Source organism: Lithobates pipiens, unplaced genomic scaffold (assembly GCF_037356315.1).
Source record: "Lithobates pipiens isolate NorthernLeopardFrog02 unplaced genomic scaffold, aLitPip1_a1.2 Scaffold_22, whole genome shotgun sequence".
In the NCBI taxonomy this organism is placed as follows: Eukaryota; Metazoa; Chordata; class Amphibia; order Anura; family Ranidae; genus Lithobates; species Lithobates pipiens.
Window position 1 is genome coordinate 308,485,329 of NW_027507784.1, and position 20,108 is coordinate 308,505,436.

The following is a 20,108-nucleotide window of genomic DNA, read 5'->3' on the forward strand; positions in this document are numbered from 1 at the left end:
TAAAAGTGGAAGATTTTTGGCAAGGTTGGCGCAGCAGGAAAATCAAGTTACAATTATATCTGAAATTAGTACTCCTGAAGGTGAAACGGTGGTTGAACCCAAGGAGGTTTTGGAGACTTTTAAGAGACATTACGGCTCTTTGTACACCTCTTCTCTCCTCTTCGACTTCCGCCTGAGGGAAAAGTCGGACCTTTTGGACCGTATAGCCCTCGGGTGGCTGTCGGATAGGGAGAGAGAGACATTAGTCTAATTACAAGCGAGGAGATATTGAAGATTATACATACTTTTCAGAGGGGAAAAGCCCCAGCCCCTGATGGAATTCCTATGGAATTTTATATATAGTATGGGGACTTTTTAGCCCCAAAAGTAGCGGAAGTATTTACAAGCGGGTTGTTGGAAGGGGCTCTCCCAGATTCAATAAGACAGGCACATATAGCCCTTATACATAAGGAAATGAAGGGTCCCAGACCATGTGCTTCATATAGGCCAATAGCATTACTATAGATATTAAAATATTAACTAAAATATTAACATTGAAAATACAACCCTTGTTAAAAAACATTATAGATCCAGATCAGACAGGATTCATGCCTCAGAAAACAGCAGATATTAATCTGCGGAGATTACATACAAATATACATACTCATCACGTTAATGAGGGATCCAGATCGGTGGCTTCGTTGGATATAGAAAAGGCCTTTGATATAATCGAGTGGCCCTTTCTATGGGAAATCCTCAGAAGGGTGGGGTTTCCATTAGTGCTTATTAACTGGAAACAGACAATATATAAGAAACCCATGTCAGTGGTTAAGTTGGCAAAGAAGTTGCCTACTTTTTTTCAGCTAGAGGAACAAGGCAGGGCTGCCCTCTCTCTCCGCTATAGCAATTGAGTCGGTGGTAGGGGGCTCGCCGGACTTCCCCAGACATTTTGGGGGCTACGGGTGAGGGGGGGGGAGTGTTGGAGGAGAGGGTAGCCCTGTATGTTGTTTCTCTGTGAGGCTGGCCCATCTCTACAAGGGGCTCTAAAACTATTAAATACCTATTCACTATTTACAGGACATAAGGTAAATTGGGGCAAATCCCTACTATTGGCCATTGATCAAGGAGCGCAGGATACGGCCGCTTTAAATGTGCCACTGCAATGGGTAGCAGAATTGAAATACCTCAGTATTAGAATCTCACGACAAGCTGAAGATTTTCTTATGTTAAATTTAAATCCAGTAGTACAGGAATTTAAAAAAAAAAGGAATGTATGGGAGGCTTTGCCCCTATCATTGCTGGACTGCATATATGTAATAAAGATGAAGATTCTTCCTAAACTTTTATACTTGTTTAGAAATTCACCACAATGGGTGCCAAAATAATTTTTTGTACAATTACACAATATTTTTTCCTCGTTCTTATGGAGAAATAAATTACCCAGAATTAAATTGACTACACTTATGCGTTCGTTGGCACAAGGGGGACTGGCTTTCCCAGACTTTTATAAATATTATTTAGCAGCACAGCTGGTAACGGTAGGGGAATGGTTAGATCCAGACAAACACAATCCCGCTACAATGCCTCTACAATGCTAGAGGCTGCCAGTGGTACACACTATTGAGGCACTTCAGGAATTACCATTTCGAGGGTTGAAATCTGTGTATAACCTAAACCTAACCCCTCCGATGATAACAACTATAAAGGCATGGAGAGCTGGTTTAGTGGGGGGAAAACATTTCAAGGAGATTTTATCTTCAAATACTCAATTGTGGAGAAATCCTCAGTTGCCCCATTTAGACTCTATACAAGATCCAGGAGCGTAGACCAAATTTAGGGTCAAAAAGATTTCTCAGGTAGTACAGGGGAAAACAATGATAATATTTGCAGGAATAATGGAACGCTGGAATATCCCAGGAAGTTATGTCTTTAGACATATGCATCTCACCCATGCATTTTCTGCCCAATTCCCTCAAGGACTCCCACAATTGGTAGAATCAGGATTAGACCAAATAGACGGAGACTGGAAAGGAAACCAATTTCAACTTTATATACCTACCTAGTGAAAACTGCATTACCAGACTTAAGTAAGTTATGAGCATGTTGGATGAGGGACACCCCAAAATTTGAGGAGGAGATATAGGGATTTCCATTTCCGATACTAGTGTCACTTTGAGATAAAGATAACACAGAGAATGTTTTACACACCCCCATAGACTACATAGAATGTCCATATTGAACTCCCAGAACCGTTGGAGGCATGGGTGTGTTCCAGGAGATTTCATTCATATATTTTGGTCCTGCCCTGCGATAGTGGTGTTTTGGAGGGAGGTTGTAGGGGTAATTGCGACAGTTACATCAATTGTTCTGGAACAAGACGTAGAAATCTGTCTTTTGGGACTGGTGGGGAATAATATATCTATAGTAAAGAGAACACAAGTAAGTCTGTTGCTTTTTTATGTGAGGAAAGCAATAGTACTGAGTTAAAAAAAAGCAGAACCTACCTCATTAGCCTTTTGGAAGTATCTAGTGAACGATAATTTGTCATTATATAGGGAAACATACTGTAACAGATGAAGTGGTGAAAAATATGAGAAAGTATGGACAAGTTGGATAGCAGAACCCAGAAGGGCCTCTGGGCAAACCTAAAGGGTAAACAGCTGGAATAGCAAGAAGAAAAGTAGTGAGACGTCCGATAGGAAAAGTGAAGGGGTATAACAAACCACACCATCAATTCAAGGGGGAGAATGAATGTTTTTTATGATTGTAATTATTACGAACAAAATTATGTGAAAACTCCTGTGAGAATGGATAAGTTAACCGCTTCAGCCCTGGAAGATTTTACCCCCTTCCTGACCAGAGCACTTTTTGCGATTCGACACTGCGTCGCTTTAACTGACAATTGCACGGTCTTGCTACATTGCACCCAAACTAAATTTATGGTCTTTTTTTCCCCACAAATAGAGCTTTCTTTTGGTGGTATTTGATTGCCTCTGCGGTTTTAAATTTTTGCGCTATAAACAAAAAAATAGTGACAATTTTCAAAAAAAAGCAATAATTTTTACTTTTTGCACTAATAAATATCCCCCAAAAATTAAAAAAAAAAAAATTTCCTCAGTTTAGGCAGATATGTATTCTTCTACATATTTTTGGTTAAAAAAAAAATTGCAATAAGTGTATATTGATTGGTTTGCGCAAAAGTTATAGCGTCTACAAAATAGGGGATAGTTTTATGGCATTTTTATTATAATTTTTGGGACCATTGGCATTAATACAGCGATCAATGCTATAAAAATGCATTGATTACTGTAAAAATGTCACTGGAAGTGAAGGGGTTAACACTAGGGGGTGACCAAGGGGTTAATGTGTTCCCTAGTGTGTGTTCTAACTGAAGGGGGGAGAGGACTGTGCAGGGGAGATTGACAGATTGCTGTTCGTACGCTGTATGATCTGCCTGTTCTCCCCTCAGAGAACCAGAAACTGTATTTACACACACAGATCCTAGCTAGCATCATAAGGACTGAAAATAGTTAATGTTGATTATTAAGAGAGTTTAGTTTTGCGTTAAAACATCAAAGAAGTGAGATCTCACTAGTAAGGTGGCCAGGACATATAAGAAGCCAGGGCCTGACTCAGTCCACCAAGATCTATCTATACCTAAAATATCACTTTTGATGTAACTGACCCTTTTACACCCAGTGTGAAGAAAAAAAATGTTTTTGTATACGTAGACTTGCTATATAGTAAACCTTATATAGATCTCTACAATTTTAAGTGTATCATTTATTCATAATGTCAGTAAATAATTATGTAATAATTCTCAATAATACTTGACAGTTTACAAGAGAAGGAATCTAGTGCTTGCGTTGTGTCAGATGGCTGTAGTTTTGTTTTTTTATGTTACATTTTTTTGTTTTTATTTACTTGTATATCTATGTATTCTGTTTATCTGTAATAAAGAAAATACATATTCTTGCTGTTTGGCTTTAAAAAGGAAAGTTTATTGATAGAATGCATTTAGAAATGTAAAAAAAAAAAAAAAAATTAAATATAATTTAACAAAGATTTTATTTTTTCTATTTCAGAAGTAAAGAAGGTAATGGGGACACCTCCTCCTGTCTCCCCCAAACCTACTCCTCCCCCAATAGCCCCCAAACCCCCCAAACCTCATGCCATCATTCAGTCCTCTAGTGCCAGCTCAACTCCAGCCCCTTCACCTGTCAAGCAACCAAACCACATCAAACCTTCCAGCACTCCCCCATCCCTGTGCTCCAGCCCCGCTAAGCCCCTGACTCCGGGTCACCCTCTACAGGTTCCCGTCAAGCCCCCGAGACTGTCCATCACCAGCTCTTCCTTAGAGGGAGGGAGTAACGAGGCTGCACAGCAGAAGCTGGAGGAGACCAGTGCGTCACTAGCTGCAGCACTGCAAGCTGTTGAGGAGAAGATCAAACAGGAAGATTCACAGAAAGAGTAAGTGTCAACCTGCAGGCCTTGCTTTAACAAAGATATTAGCATGAGCAGGCCTTGCTTTAACAAGGATACTGGCATTATTAATGTCCACTGGGCACGGTAGGTCAAACTATGTATAAGGCTTATAAATGGCCACCAGGGACCATTTTTCCATAAACACGCAGGCCTGCTATATGGTGTCCTGGAGGTCCCTATACCTTTGCTTATGGCCTATGAAGCCTAGCCAAAACTCTAGACCTGCATTACTATGCAGCTTTCTAGATTAGATATCCTATTTTTCTAGTTATAATAACCTAATGCAGGCAGGCATTGTGCTAAATTTACATATTTGATTACTACTGTAGCCTCCCTGGTGTTATTCCCGAGTCTGGCAAGGGGTAAGATTTCAGTACCATAAGCGGTATTCCCGAGCCAGGCTCGGGATCGCATCGCTGGATCCATGGAGGTGTTTACTTACCTTGTCCCCTGGATCCAGCGATGTCTCCCCGCACTGTGACCTGCGAGCCACCCTGTGTCGCTCGGTCTGTGACAGTGCCAAGCTCCATTCCCTGCGAGCGTTGCGATGCACGGGGACGGAGTTCAGCGGCAAATTAAAAAAGTAAAAAACACAGTATAGATACAGTATACTGTAATCTTACAGATTACAGTACTGGATCAAATCATTACACATCCCCTTTGTCCCTAGTGGTTTCTCCAGTGCCCTTCATACAGTTTTATATTATAAATACTGTTCTTTATGCCTGGAAACTGGAGATTGTCCATAGCAACCAAAAAGTGTCCGTTTACATTAAAAGAGGTTTTAGATCAGCTAGAAAACAGCGATAATAAATTAGAATCACTCGTAGAATTGAGCGATAGCGATTTGTGGGGAGATCTGTCATCAAACACTAAATCTAATGACAGCGACAATTCTGCAACTCTGCACATTTCAGTGTTTTTGATTTGATTACATTATTGAATAATTTTTATTATTATTATATTATTTGATTATTTGTTATAGTTATTTATATATATATTATAATTTATGATTTCATATTTAAAATTTTATCATACCCGGGATGTCTATTAGACATTAGAGGCCTACAATATAAAACACCAAATTTCCATGCAAAATAATTGTACCGCATTCAGCACCTAAAATCCGACATAATCATACTGCCAGGGAGGTTAAAGACGTTTTTTTTTGGGGTAGAGGATACAAAGTTATCCTTTCCCATTGTGTTTAAAGTTATCCTGTCACGTTGTAATCTGCATTGCCACTCTTGAATTGTTACAGTAGTGCAATGTTATGTCTTGGGGATAATGTGTTTTTGTTTATTAACTACTTGTATTCTCTTCCTGTAAAGCAGAAGTGTCAGGATGTCAAGAGAGTTGGAGGTAGCAAAGTGACAGGTTCACTTAACAGATAACAGTATCTGACTGGTTGCTCTAGGCAGCTCCCTTTAGTCTTCATAAGTAGTTTGTTTAAAACACAATAGTGGGGAGTTAAACCACATACAGTGGTTAAAGGTTAAACTGAATCATTTAAAGCAGCGTCTACAACCCCAATTCCAAAAATGTTGGGATGCCATGTAAAATCTACATAGAAAAAATAATGCAATGATTTGCAAATCTCTTAAACCCATATTTTATTCACAAAAGAAGTAAGAAAATATATCAAATGTTTAAACTGAGAAAATGAAAAAAATAGGGTAATTTTGAAGTTGATGGCAGCAACATGTCTCAAAAACATTGAGACAGGGCAACAAAAAGCTGGCAAAGTAAGTGGTATTAACAAGGAAGAGCTAGAAGAACATTTTGCAACTAACTGGGTAAATTGGCAACATGCCAATAATTGGATCTGAGAGTCAGAGGAGATTATTTACGAAAGGCAAATCCACTTTGCACTGAAAGAGCACATTATTATTATTATACAGGTTTTATATAGCGCCAACAGTTTACTCAGCGCTTTACAACATGAGGGCAGACATTACAGTTACATTACAATTTGGTACAAGAGGAATCAGAGGGCCCTGCTCGTTAGAGCTTACAATCTAAAAATAACCAAGCACATGGAAGTAAAGTCGTTGTAGATCCAAGGGGGACATGCAAGGAAAATAAAAAACAGCATTTTAGCTTGCACATGATTGGATGATAAAATCAGCAGAGATTCCACTCATTTCAGATCAACCCCTTAGATTTAGAGGGACTGCACTTTCAAGTGCATTTACAGTGCAAAGCGGATTTGCCTTTCGTAAATAACCCCCAGAGTGTCTCAGAAGTAAAGATGGGCAGAGGTTTACCAATCTGTGAATAGCTGCGTCTAAAAATTGTTGAAGAATTTTAGAATAAAATCCCTCAACATAAAATTGCAAAGATTTTAAACATATCATCATCTACAGCACATAAGAACATCAAAAGATTCCAAGATTCTGGAGAAATCTCTTTGTGCAAGGGACAAGGTCAAAATGCAATATTGGATGCCTGTGACATTCGGGCCCACAGATGCATTAAAAACAGGCATGATTTAGCCCATGTACACATCGGCAGCTATTGCTGGCAATGACACCATAGCCAACTTTGCGGTGCCGCACCAATACCCAAAAGTAGTTCCTGCACTAATTTTTGTGACTTTGGGGGTGATTTTAATGGACATCTGTGCAGGAAACCCAAATCTGAAATCGCTCCTGAAATCAAACTGACATCCGGGTATGAAATCTTGTGAGTGAACTCGCACAATTTCTAACCCGCAGTCAGTGTGAACCTGGGCTTTGTGTTGGACATCACTGTATGTGCTCAGGAATACTTCCAAAAATCTGTCTGCAAACACAGTTCGCTGTGCCATCCAAAAATGCAAGGTAGAGTTCTATCATGCAAAGAAGCCGCCATATCTATATATGATCCAGAAACACTGCCTTCTCTGTGTCAAAGCTCACTTAAAATGGTCTGTTACAAAGTGGAAAACTGTTCTGTGGTCAGACAAATCAAAATTTGACATTCTTTTTGGCAACCATGGGCACCACATCCTCCGGGCTAAAGAGGAGAGGGACCTTTACAGCTTGTTATCAGCGCTCAGTTCAAAAGCCTGCATCTCTCATGGTATGGCGATGCATTAGTGTGTATGGAATGGTCAGCTTTCACATCTGGAAATCACCATCAATGCTGAAAAATATATCCAGGTTTTAGAGCAGCATATGCTTAAATCCAAATTACATCTTTTTTAGGGAAGGGCCTGTGTATTTCAGCAGGGCAATATTAAACCACATACTGGATCTATGACAACAGCATGGCTTTGTAGTAGAAGAGTCAATGTGCTTAACTGGCCATCCTGCAGTCCAGACCTTTTCCGAATTGAAAATTTTTGGTGCATCTTGAAACAAAATGTATGACAAAGAAGACACAGGACTGTTGAGCAAGTAGAATCATATTAGGCAAGGATGGGACAACATTTCTTTTCCAAAACTCCAGCAACTGGTCTCCTCCGTTCCCAGACATTTACGGAGTGTTGTTAAAAGAAGAAGGGATGTTACACTGTGGTAAACATGTCCCTGTCCCAACTTTTTTGAGACATGTTGCGGACATCAATTTCAAAATGACCTTATTTTTTTCTTAAAATGGTACATTTTCTCAGTTTAGCATTTTATTATGTTTTCTATGTTCTATTCTGAATAAAATATGGGTTTATGATATCTGCAAATCATTGCATTCTCTTTTTAATGTATATTTTACACAGGGTCCTAATTTTTTGTGGCACTGGTGTTGTACTTATTACCAATTATTGACCTGTTGCCAGTTTATAACAATCAGTCACAGCATCTGCCATTTCTTGTATTGTAACACATTGTAAATTACCTTGTAAGAATCAAACTTTATTTATAAGTACAACTAATGGCTGCATGTGATGCCTGTGGACACAGTTCAGCCAATCAATTAGTTTATTTCTTTATATACTTCTCTGTCATTGTTTAAAGTATAACCATGTGCTTGTTTATTCTTTCCCCTGTGCGGCCAGTTCCTTGGAGGAGAAGAGCACAGTCAGTATTCTGGATGACATTGGCAGCATGTTTGATGACCTTGCAGACCAGCTGGATGCCATGTTGGAGTGAAATTGCAGTGTTTGTGCGTGTGGTGGTCTCCTCAAGGCAAGGTCCCACAGACTGCTTCTTGCCTCTTCCCACGTTGCTGGTTCCTGTATAGACCATCCACCTTCTCCTAGGATCCTTCCGAGTCCGGTTCCCCCGACCGCCCCGCAACATATGCCTAACCTTAGCACAAACAAGCAATGTTGAATACCTCAGGATTGTGCTTATTCGGGGCAGCATGGAAGGAGGCCAACCAAGAGGTGGTACCAGCCACTGGGCTCAGCTGTTCCAGCATCAGGATCAGTTCCAGAATGCACTTGCAGAGCAGATCCCGGTCACAACCTGGATTGAGATGACCGCAGTCTGTTGATGGATGACTAGGTATACTGCAAAGCACTATGAGAGAATGGATACTGTCCAGCAGTGAAACAGCACGCATCCTGCCATCTACTTCAATTTCACACCGCCAACCTATGGTGAATCCTTCCCATTTTGTAATTCTTGTTTTTTCGTCTTGTTGCAATTGCTGTTATTAATCAATGTACGAAAGGGATATGAACTCACCTCATCAAGAAACTTTAAGTGGCTGTCAAATGACCCTACTCTGCGCTGCCCATATTTTAGAAGCCACAGATTTCTGCAGTTGCGGTGAGTTTTTGCATTGTAAGGTGCCATGGAATTTGTCAGGAGCTGGTTATACAGTCTTGGGCGATGTTGTCAGCTGGTGGCCAACACTCTAGTGATCTTCAAGCTTCCCCACCAAACTAGATTAAACAAAACTTTATTACCTAAACATTAAAGTACCCTTTCCCAGGTGAGCCAAATAGTGGAGCATGCAAAACTCATCTCATGAACTTTCTAAAATATTCTAAGCTGTTTTCTGTTCCCTAGCATATAGGAATATGCCCATATTTTAACAATGTCTTTTGTTAACCAGAAACCTTATCAGCTTTTCTATATGAACCTGAAGGTCACTCTGGATCAAGTGTTAAATATTTAGGGGAAACACTTAAAGTCCCCTAGTAAGCACTTACTGTTCCCTATTGGCACCGCCTTACAAAATGTACTTTGTTTTCCCTATTAGTTGACTTCAAGGTCATTCAAGAAAGAACATAATCTCTTTTCAAAATGAACAAGTGCATTCCATTATTGCTGGGAAATGAAAGAAGTGTATTCCATTACCATTGGAAAATATAAGCTAATGCCAAATGTATTACCTTGGAAACAAAGTGATGTTGGAATTCTAAGTACAGTTGGTTCCCCATGGCTCTTCTATTTTCAAACCACCATTCAATGGAACAATTGGCCGGAGCGTGACAGAACAACTGGGGTCTTGTCCAATGGTAACAAAGGTCCTACCTAAATCTCCAAACTTCCTGATGAACTGAAGACTATACTGAAAGCACAGAAAGTAGAATTTAGTAGTAGAAATCCTGAAAATGACTGACAGGGAGAAGAAAAAATATCTAATAATTGGATCCCTTTATTTATTTTTTTGATATGTGAAAGTCACAAAGAGACTGATTGACATGAATTTACCCAGCCTATAGGGAAACTGAAATAGCACAAATTCCAGACTTTTAAGGGCCTTTCTGCTGTTTTTTTTTTATATTGTTATTTTTACATTTTTTTATTATTTATTTATGTTTTCTTTGAGTTGTAAAGGCTGTGCCTTGCCTCCACACAATTAATATTTGGAAGGATTGAGGGGCAGATGATATGTGTACTGGGTCGCAATTTGGGCTTTGTAGAGTATTTAAGAAGGCAGAGTCTTGGAATGATGAGTCTCAATTGAAAAAGATTGTCAAGAGCTGTGCCATGGGTAAATATACAACCCTTTTCTGGAATTGGGCGGAGAGTCATCTGGCATCACCAAAGTCATTGTAAACCAAAATGCCCTGTACATGGTTAGGGGAAGGGGGCTTCTCATCTTTTGTGATGCAGAATGGAGTAGCCATTGCACAATACCAATTCTAGGTTAGAGTCATGGAATTATAGGGAAGAAGACAGATGCCAGAGGCATTATCCTCCTGCAGCATAATCAAGGATGTGAAGGATTCCTTTTTCAAAAACTGTAACGCAATGTGTGAATTTCTGTTTCAATAGGTCAGTGACATCAGGTAAACAGCTATAGAGGGAAGGTTATATGCACAGTGAGAAAACACTCCACACAACTATAGATGTGCTGCTCTCATTGAGCTCATCTCACATTCCCTGAAACAGGACAGCTGTCAGTCCCTCCTTGCTGTGCTGGTCAGATCATTCCTAGCTCCCAAGTTCAGAGTATCAATGTCAAAGTAAAGCTGTAATGACTAGGGTATAAATTCCGTACATCTAGGATTCCAAACAGACATTGACAAGAGTCTTCACATGTCTTTGTTTGAGTCCTCCTTATTCTGCAGATTTGATGTTGACGGTTGGAGCTCTGCTTTACTTTGCAGTGCACCATTCCTCCCTGACCAGTAAGGAGGAGTAGCATGATGCGCCATTCCTCTCTGACCAGCTAGGAGGAGTAGCACAATGCGCCATTCCTCCCTGACCAGTAAGTAGGAGTAGCACATTTTGCCATTCCTCCCTGACCAGTTAGGAGGAGTAGCACATTGCGCCATTCCTCCCTAACCAGTAAGGAGTAGTAGCAAATTAGGCCATTTCTCCCTGACTAGTAAGGAGGAGTAGCACGTTGCGCCATTCCTCCCTGACCAGTAAGTAGGAGTAGCATTGTTGCGCCATTCCTCCCTGACCAGTTAGGAGGAGTAGCACATTGCGCCATTCCTCCCTAACCAGTAAGGAGGAGTAGCACGTTGCACCATTCCTCCCTGACCAGTAAGGAGGAGTAGCACATTGCGCCATTCCTTCCTGACCAGTACGGAAAAGTAGCACATTGCGCCATTCCTCCCTGACCAGTAAGGAGGAGTAGCATATTGCGCCATTTCTCCCTCACTAGAAAGGAGGAGTAGCACATTGTGCCATTCCTCCCTGACCAGTAAGGAGCACACTGCACAGAGTTGAGGCAGAGGGTTGAATGAAAGAATGTGGAGAGGGGCTTCTGGGATTCTAAAGGACCTAAACATATATGACTGCTTCCAAATCCCTAGGCCAGTGCATATTTAAATTTATAATCAGGGAAATGCAAGCAAAAACTGCCAGTGAGTACCATAAAGTGCTAAAGTATACCTTCACATATAGTTGTACATAAAGTCTCCAGAGTTCCGCTTGAGTGCCCAGATAAAGCCCACTCCTTAGCATGAGAATTACTAAGAATACCCCTTCCTGCAACCCACAATTCAGTGCTCCTCCAGACATAAACAATGGCATATTACACTTCAGATGGCTGTAACCTTGTGCTGAGGACTTTATGTGCAATGCTGAAGCTGTAATTTAGTATCACATGGTACCTGAAAAAGGCATGTCAAACTCAAATGGAACAGTGGGCTAAATAGAGTGAAATAATGTTTAATATGACCATACCTTCCTAATTCTAACAGAATACTAATCCTAACCTATAGTAACAATTGCACCTTGCAATATTTTTAACCCAGAGAAAGGGCCTAAAGACATTTCCTAAGTGTTAACCTTCAGAATGAAGCAAGGAAATGCTTCCTTTAGCAACTGGGAAACAGCTGGAGCCTTTGTTTTAAATTCACAAAGAAGTGAGAGGTCCAAAAACACCAGTTCGACTTTGCTTGACTTAAAAGTACAGTTTACTGTTTGCCCTTTAGAAATCTGCCAGGTTTAAGAACATTTGTCCCCCTGTGATTTGTGTTTTTACTATGCATTAGTCAACTTTTTTAACCAACAAAAACTTGTTTTTAGTGTGTCTGTGTCTAGGAAATATCTAGCTAACAACATGCTGAGTATCTAATTTTTATGTTGATGTTTTCTGAATACAGGAGGATTCAGGGCATTTCCAGAATATTTGAATAAAATGTAACAAACAGCGCTCAGGAAAAAAAATATAGCCCAAACACTCCCTTTGTGTAAAATATATATATATATGTATATATAACCCCAAGCAGCTTGAGTAAAGCTATCCCCTTGGACAGATAAATCTATATATAAACCAAAGCCAGAGCTATGATAACAATAATATACCTTATGTGAAATACTATAAAAACATAAATCGTATATAATTACATAAAGTGAAAAAGTGTTCTAAATTTTTTTTTTATTTATATAGTCCGTGTGCTTACACTCAAGTGCACAAAAGTTTCATCTGAATCCACATTGTGTCCATAATAAATTACAATATATATCTACCCACCGTGTAGCAAACCACACATAACATGGACCCTCACCATATATCAAGACCCTTAGATGTCAATGTGTCGTATAAAGCATATTGCAATAAGCACATGGCCTTCAGGTATCTCTTTTCTTCCCTGAGGTTCACTCTTTAGACTTCCGTCAATGTCCTTAAGCGTGCCAAACATTTCATAGGAGAAAGCAAGAAGCCAAGCCCATAGTTTAGTAATAATAATAAAAAAAAAGTTATGAATGTTAAAATGTGTTTACATGAGTATGGGATGCAACCGCTTTAACAGTGAACTCGGTATAAATAAATGTGGCGGATGCCCTACTTCCTTGCCTCTTTTTGGTCACATGGACTCCGTAAAGAAACGTGTTGAGGATGTGATTTTAGATGCAGTGCAGGAGATCACTGCACAGTGTCTGACGTCACTTCATTGACCTGTTTCATCACATGGATTTTGTCCATGTCCATGTGATGAAACGCATTGAGGCAGTGACGATGCTGTACCAGAAGTGGGGCATCTGCCATATTTGTTTAAATCAATTGCACTGTTTGTTCATGTAACATTTAAAGAATTTGTTAAGGTGTTTTTTAATTGATTACTGCACTATAGGCTTTGCTTTTTGCTTTCTCCTATATGTTTGGAGCAATCCAGAGCATTAATTGAAGCCTAGAGAACAGACCTGAGATAAGGAGAAAAACATCTGGTGGCCGTGTGCTTATTGTAATATGCTTGATATGACTCACTAACATCTAATGCCCCGTACACACGTTCCGATTATCGTAAGACAGATCGTTCACATTTTGCATACAACTAAGATCGAATACAACAATGCAAAATGCGTGTAAGATTTTTGTCGTACGATTCTGGAAAAATCTTCCGTTGTGCGTAGCTACGTATTTTAAATGATGTCAAATACGTGTGACCTGTGTGTCCTTCTGGTTTATTTTCGCGTTTCCGATCATGTGTGGTGTTTGTCGAACGACTTTTATCAGACGCATACTGTACTGACTACACGATTGTCGTACAATGGGCTGTCATCCGACCAAAGTTTTCCTGTTTGTCCCTTCGGAGTTGGTTGGATGGACTGTCTTGATCGGCTGTCGAAAGCTGCATACTAACGATGCGTTGTGGATTGAGATGAAGCCTTTATACACTGGAGTGTGACACAAGGACTATATATATATATATATATATACACACACACACAACACGTTTTCACTTAATGTATTAATATATGTTTCATGTTTATAATATTTTGCATATTTTCGCATAAGATATATTATTGTTATCGCACTGTTTTGTTTTTTCTATACAGAGTATTACTAAACTATGAATTTCTCGAAACAATATATGAATCTCCAGGCATGTTGCAATGTTGAAGAAGACAACATTTAATTACAGTGGATGGTATTTGATTTACCACATTTCAATTAATGATTAATTCCCAGTTGTCACGTCTATGACATGGCTCCAAAGAGGCCTGGCTGTTCCTGGAAAATCCTTATCTATTTAATCTATATAATAATGTGAGGTTCTTCTAATTGCCACATAATGTATATGGAGACCCTCTGAAGAGTTTCAGATTGGTAACACTGACATGGATTGCGGCTATCAACTTAATACCTTCTGTCACTACCTGAAAAGTTATTGACCTAAAACCATATGTATAGACATATGTATATGTCAGGACCCCTTGCTCCAGATCAGTGACCAATAGATAGCTAACACTGTAATCTTCAACTTCTAAAACGCCATGAGTGACATCCAGGGCAACTTCAAGTAAGCATTCAAGAGAGGGTGGGCTAGGTCTTGGCTCCACCTCTTCCTGTTTGATCTCACATCCTCCTAATGAGTTGCTGTGAAAGGTTGAGTAGTTATTCAGCTGCAATTAGATACAAACTCTGAGACTTGGCCTTCTTGAATCCACCAAAGATGGTCCCATTTGCCTAATGTATCTGCCATAAAAACCCTAAACCACAAACTCAAATAGCAGGAATAGAATTCGGGAGCATAATTCAAGATGAAATATTAGAAAAACTTTATGATGATTACCTGAGCTTAAAAAGTCACACCAAATTAAAATATAATTGATATAATCCTTGTTTTGAAGCTAGTGTAAACTAGCCGAAAGGGGCAGTTTTTGGCACAGAACAGGTCTAGGGTAGTTAAAAGGAGCTTCCCTAATCCTCAGGAAATATTTAAAGCCCAATTCATCATTAGAAATCATCATTAACCCCAATGCATTTCACCAGAATGGCAACATCTTACTGCAGTGCCCCAAATCGTCACTGAAATCTCCTGAGGGGGAAAAGTCCTAAATCCACTCATCCCTACAGCTTTCAGCGTGTGCTTATTCGTCTTGTAGACTGAGAATTGTGGGGGGTGGGGGTGGGGGGTGGGCAGGGAATGAGTGTTAAGCTTGCCAGTTTCTGAGAATGCTTTTGTCAGTGAAAAGTACATTGGAATGTCACAGACTCTCGTCCTATAGTATTGTAGCGTTTCAGCCACGGGTGGTACCACATTCACATAACACTGCTGGAGCGAGCGACTATTTTCCAAAATCTGTTTAGAAATATATGATTTTATGAAATATAAAATAAATTACATAGTGTTAAAAATGAAATGTATTTAATGTGATGGCAGCAAGATTTAAAAGAAAAAAAAAAAACTATTCATTAAAGGTCTACATGATTGATACATATATATCATATATATATATATAATATATATATTTTTATGATTAAGTTATGGAAAAGATACGTACTGTATATCCGTTATGTGACAGCTATGCATCTTGGTGCTTTCCCTGCAGTGCTGTGCTTTTACACTTCATTATTCTTGCATTTTATTTGTGACTGTGATGCTGTATTGATAACGTCTGAAAAAATAAAACAGAAACTTTGTTTTTTTTTCGTTATATTATTTCTAATTTTTTGGTATATGTGTAAATTTATATAGCAGCTGTCATCCCCTGACATGCATCCAAGAAAAAAAAAAAGAATCTCTATTATGGAATAAAAGAACTGTGTTCAGTCCTAATAACCTCCCATAAGCACACACTTTTTACAGCTGAGACAGTAAATGGAAGTATTTTCTGTATTTGTGAATGATAATGGTACAAGGATGGTGTGATGGACCTTAATTCCATTGCTGCCAATTGTTGGAAGCACTTGTATGTGCATTATTGGCTGCATTGCCATTTAATAAAGGTCCCATGGGCAGTTTTGGCTTTGGTGTCGTATGTTTATGCACTGATTTATCAAGCAGGATTAATTTTTTTATTTTAAAATCAAACCGCACCAGAAACTGAAGTGTGAATGTACTTAGTCTTTGGTTATAGTCAAAAATAAAAATAAAAGAAGTATTAAACTTACCTTTACGTTCCAAATGTTGGAGTACAGCACAGGACACAGGTTTGATATTCATAGACCCTGGGACATCGCCAAGCAATGAATAAGAAGGGCGGACAACAAAAAGGCAAACAGAACTGTGCCAGCGGGCCACACAATAATAAGGGTCAACAAATCCAACTCAGAGTGCTGCTGGAAGCACCTTGTGGTCAAAAGCTGCATCCATAGAAAACTGGATTTTCATCTGTTAGAAGTTGGAAAAGATATGAACAGAGGACCAGGTGGCAGCCTTACAGAGCTGGGCAAGAGTGGCTTTATTTCAGAACATCCAGGAAACTACATCTGGAGTAAGCACATATTAGTGCAGGAGGTGCTTGGTCCTTTAGGGCAGGGGTCTCCAAACTGCGGCCCGAGAGCCAGATGTGGCCCATTGCTAGCCTTTATCTGGCCCTTGGGTCACTATTCCTCCCACTGACATCAACAATGGGACACTATTTCTTCCACCAATACCAATGATGGGATACTATTTCTCCTACTAATAAGGGCACCACTCCTCATCCTATTGACCACCAACCCTGAGGCCATATTTATTCTCACTGATGCTGGGCCCGGGACATTTTCTGTCCCAGCTGGCCACAATACAGCCCTCCTAAAGTCTGAAAGACAATAAACTAGCCCTTTGTTTGCAAAGCTTGGAGACCTCTTATTTAGGGTGTAACCTCTTGAGATTAGTTGTCTTATCCACCTAGCATTGGTAGATTTTGAAGGGTGTCCCTTTTGAGGTCCTGATGGCAGGACAGAGAGGAAGTCCATCTTCCTCATAGAATATGTAGCTTTGAGGTAGACTCTAATGGCTCTGGCCACGTCCATTGTGAAGAGCAATTTCCTTTGGGTGCTTAGGAGTTAGGGCACAAGGTGAGAAGGGTTATGTCTTCCTTGAGGTGGCAGACTGACACCACATAGTTAGTCTGGTTAAAAAAAATATATAAAAGTCTGTGCAGTTCCTTGGGAAGGAAGAAGGGTCTTGGGTACAAAACTTTATCCTTGTGAAGAATGAGGAATGGTTCTTTACAAGAGCAAGCCACTAACTCGGAGAGTTCCCTAATGGATTCAAAGGGTGGTATTTCAGGACAGAGAACAAGATTAAGGTCCCAAGGAAGCACCGGTGCTGTAAAGGTGGTTTGGATTAGCACTGGGAGGAAAGTCATAGATCAGCCTGAACTGAATCTAGGAAATTATCAGAGCATCTGATGCTAGAGCTCTGAACTGTTGATGGGGAGCTTTCTTTTCTCTGGTGACCATATTCCCTGAACTGTGAAAAATTGGAATACTCCTCTCCAGCCTACAAGGCTGGCATCTCTTGTAATTACCTTCCAGTGGAATGGTAAAAATGACTTCTCCATTGTCAAGGCTGGGTTGGAAATCCACCAAGCTAGGAAGCAGTGTTAATTTCATCTACTAAAATATTTTCGTTGACAAAATTAAAACAATTTCAGAGGACTAAAACTTAAACAATTCAGATGCCTAAAATGAATAAGGCATTCTAGTCAAAAGACTGACTAAAACTAAATCGAAATGCATTGTCCAAATTAACACTGGTTATATATCACAACAGCTAAATCTGTGTCTGTAGTGGATGTTCAACCCTTAATACCATAAATAATAACATGTTATTAGATTTTTACTCCAGGGGTATATAATGAGTTTGGAAATTCTAGAGAAATGCTTAAATAATGCATTACATTTTAGCTAAACCCATTCAATTTTAGTCAACTAAAATTATTTTAGTTGACTTAAATTTACTGGAGGTTTTAGTTGATCGAAATTTGACATCAAAATGAACATTGCTGGGGAGCTCCTTGCTTGGATGGATAGGCGCATAAGTCAGTTAAGAGAGGAAGTGTATTTGTTTCATATGAACAAAATATTGTGTTGGAGAGGCCTTAAACAGAACTGGACTAATAGAACAACCTCAAAGGAGGCCACCTTCAGGCCCCAGACTTTCATGGAGAATCGCACAAAATGACATTTATTTCCAGATGTGAGATCTAAGCCCTTGTACACACGGTCGGACATTCTGACAACCAAATCCGTTGGATTTTGTCCAAAACTGTTACATACACACGGTCGGACAAAGTTGTCGTAAAATCCGATTTTACATAACGTGATTACGTTATTTCGTTACGGCGGGACTACATTCAGGCTAGTAGCCAATAGCTTTGGTCTAGGAATTTGATCTGAGCATGCGTGGCACTTTGTCCGTCGGAGTAGGCTACACATGATCGGAGTATGTCGGAAAATTTTACGGACAAGTTGGAAAACTTAGTCCGTCAGATACTCCGACGGAAACAGTCCGATGGAGACCACATACAGCCGGATTATCCGACAAAATGGTCCGATAGGACACATTCCGTCAGAATCTCCAACCGTGTGTACAAGGGCTAAGAGAGATCGATTTGTTTTCTGAAAAAAATGTTTTGCTTAGGATGTGTCTAGAATGAGGCCCAGTAATTTCAGGTGAAGGGAAGGTTAGAGATCAGAATTTTGAAGTGGTTTACCCAAAAATGAAAGGCTGAAGAATCTGAATAGTCCTGTGGACACATGCAGAGAACTGGAAAAGAGATGAGTCCTTCAGAAGTCTAGGAATGCCCCAAGTTATTAAAAGGGCAAGAAGGGGTGCAAGTACATTTGTGAATACCCTGGGAGCATAAGATAAATCAAATGGTAGTGTGGCAAACTCAAAGCTTTTGTCTCCTACTGCAAAGTGCTGATGAGGTGGGTAAATGGGAATATTCAAATAGGCATCCTGGATGTCTATAGGTGCAAGATATTGCCCTGGTCTCTGAGAGGAAATAACTGACCTTGTGAATGCCATATGAAACTTTGAAACTTGAAGGTACTTATGTAGGGATTTTAAGTCCGGGATAGGATGAATACCCCTGCTGATTTTTGTTAACATATACAGATCTGAATACAATCATTTGAACCTGTTCCTCAGAGCTATTGGAATGACCACTCTCGAGCCCAGATCTGGTTTAGGGCGTTCTGGAAATCTGACTGCACTTGAGCAAATTTTGGCAGATTGGAGAGAAGCAAGGGGTGAGGGGGTAGTTTTGATTTCTATTTTGTACCCCTTTGACACTATTGAACCCACAGATCTGGGACATCTGTGACCCAGAGAAAAGCTAACTGTAACAGATATCCCCCCCCCCCCCCCCCCCGAAGGGGTGAGGGTACCCCTTCATTGCAAATAAGGCTTAAGGGTAGACATGGTGGATTTTGTGTTTAAAGCCTTGGTTAGTTTATAATAAAAACATCTTTGCCACTCTGAAGCTTCCTTCCAAAACCACTTTGCATATTATTTTATATAGACTGTCATTCTGTACTTGCCAAATATGCTGCAGAAATCTCCCTCCACTAAGTCTGGCTGCAGCCATTTTAACTGTGGGCAGCTGAAGCTGCTGCCTGTTCACTTCCTGGATTTACACAAACACACTTCAGCTCTGCAGCTCTCATTGGCCCTTTTATGACTCCCCCCCTTCCTGGCAAACTCTCACAAGAGTGAGAGAGGGATTGCTGTGCATGATGTCCTAAGCCTAGGCTTTTTACCAGACAAGAAACAGGAAGTGGGCTGTATAAAGTATTTACTGGCAGAAAAAAAAAGTTTAACTCTCCAAAGTTAAAACAACAAGGGCAGAAAATTTAATAGATGGAAAGATGAAAAATTACTGAAGTTCCACTTTAAGTACACTAACAAGTTGAAGCCAAACTACTCAGCCAATAGCTCACACTTTATAATCAGTTATAGCAGTTTTTTTTCCATTTTGAGATAAAGGTTTTGTATGAATAAATAAAAGCTGATCATTTTAATTACCTCTGCCAGTGTTAGGTGGTTTGTCTCATCTGTGTAAACTGATGCATTCTACAGGAGAGCTTATACATGTGAAAAACAACAGACTTGCTGGCTGGATCATCAGATGAAAATAGAAGAAGGA

At 39.8% G+C, this 20,108-nt stretch overlaps 1 protein-coding gene across 4 annotated transcripts in view; it reads left to right on the forward strand.

The window, feature by feature from the left end:
• Positions 1 to 15,984, forward strand: part of CASKIN1 (CASK interacting protein 1) — a 363,406-nt gene extending 347,422 nt beyond the window's left edge. For all 4 annotated transcript variants that reach the window (XM_077449355.1, XM_077449357.1, XM_077449356.1 and 1 more), the window contains 2 exons: positions 4,065 to 4,449; positions 8,441 to 15,984. In XM_077449355.1, coding sequence (XP_077305481.1) covers positions 4,065 to 4,449; positions 8,441 to 8,534 — 479 coding nt within the window. In that variant the 3' untranslated portion in view covers positions 8,535 to 15,984. The remainder of the gene's footprint in view (positions 1 to 4,064; positions 4,450 to 8,440) is intronic.
• Positions 15,985 to 20,108: the final 4,124 nt, after the last annotated feature.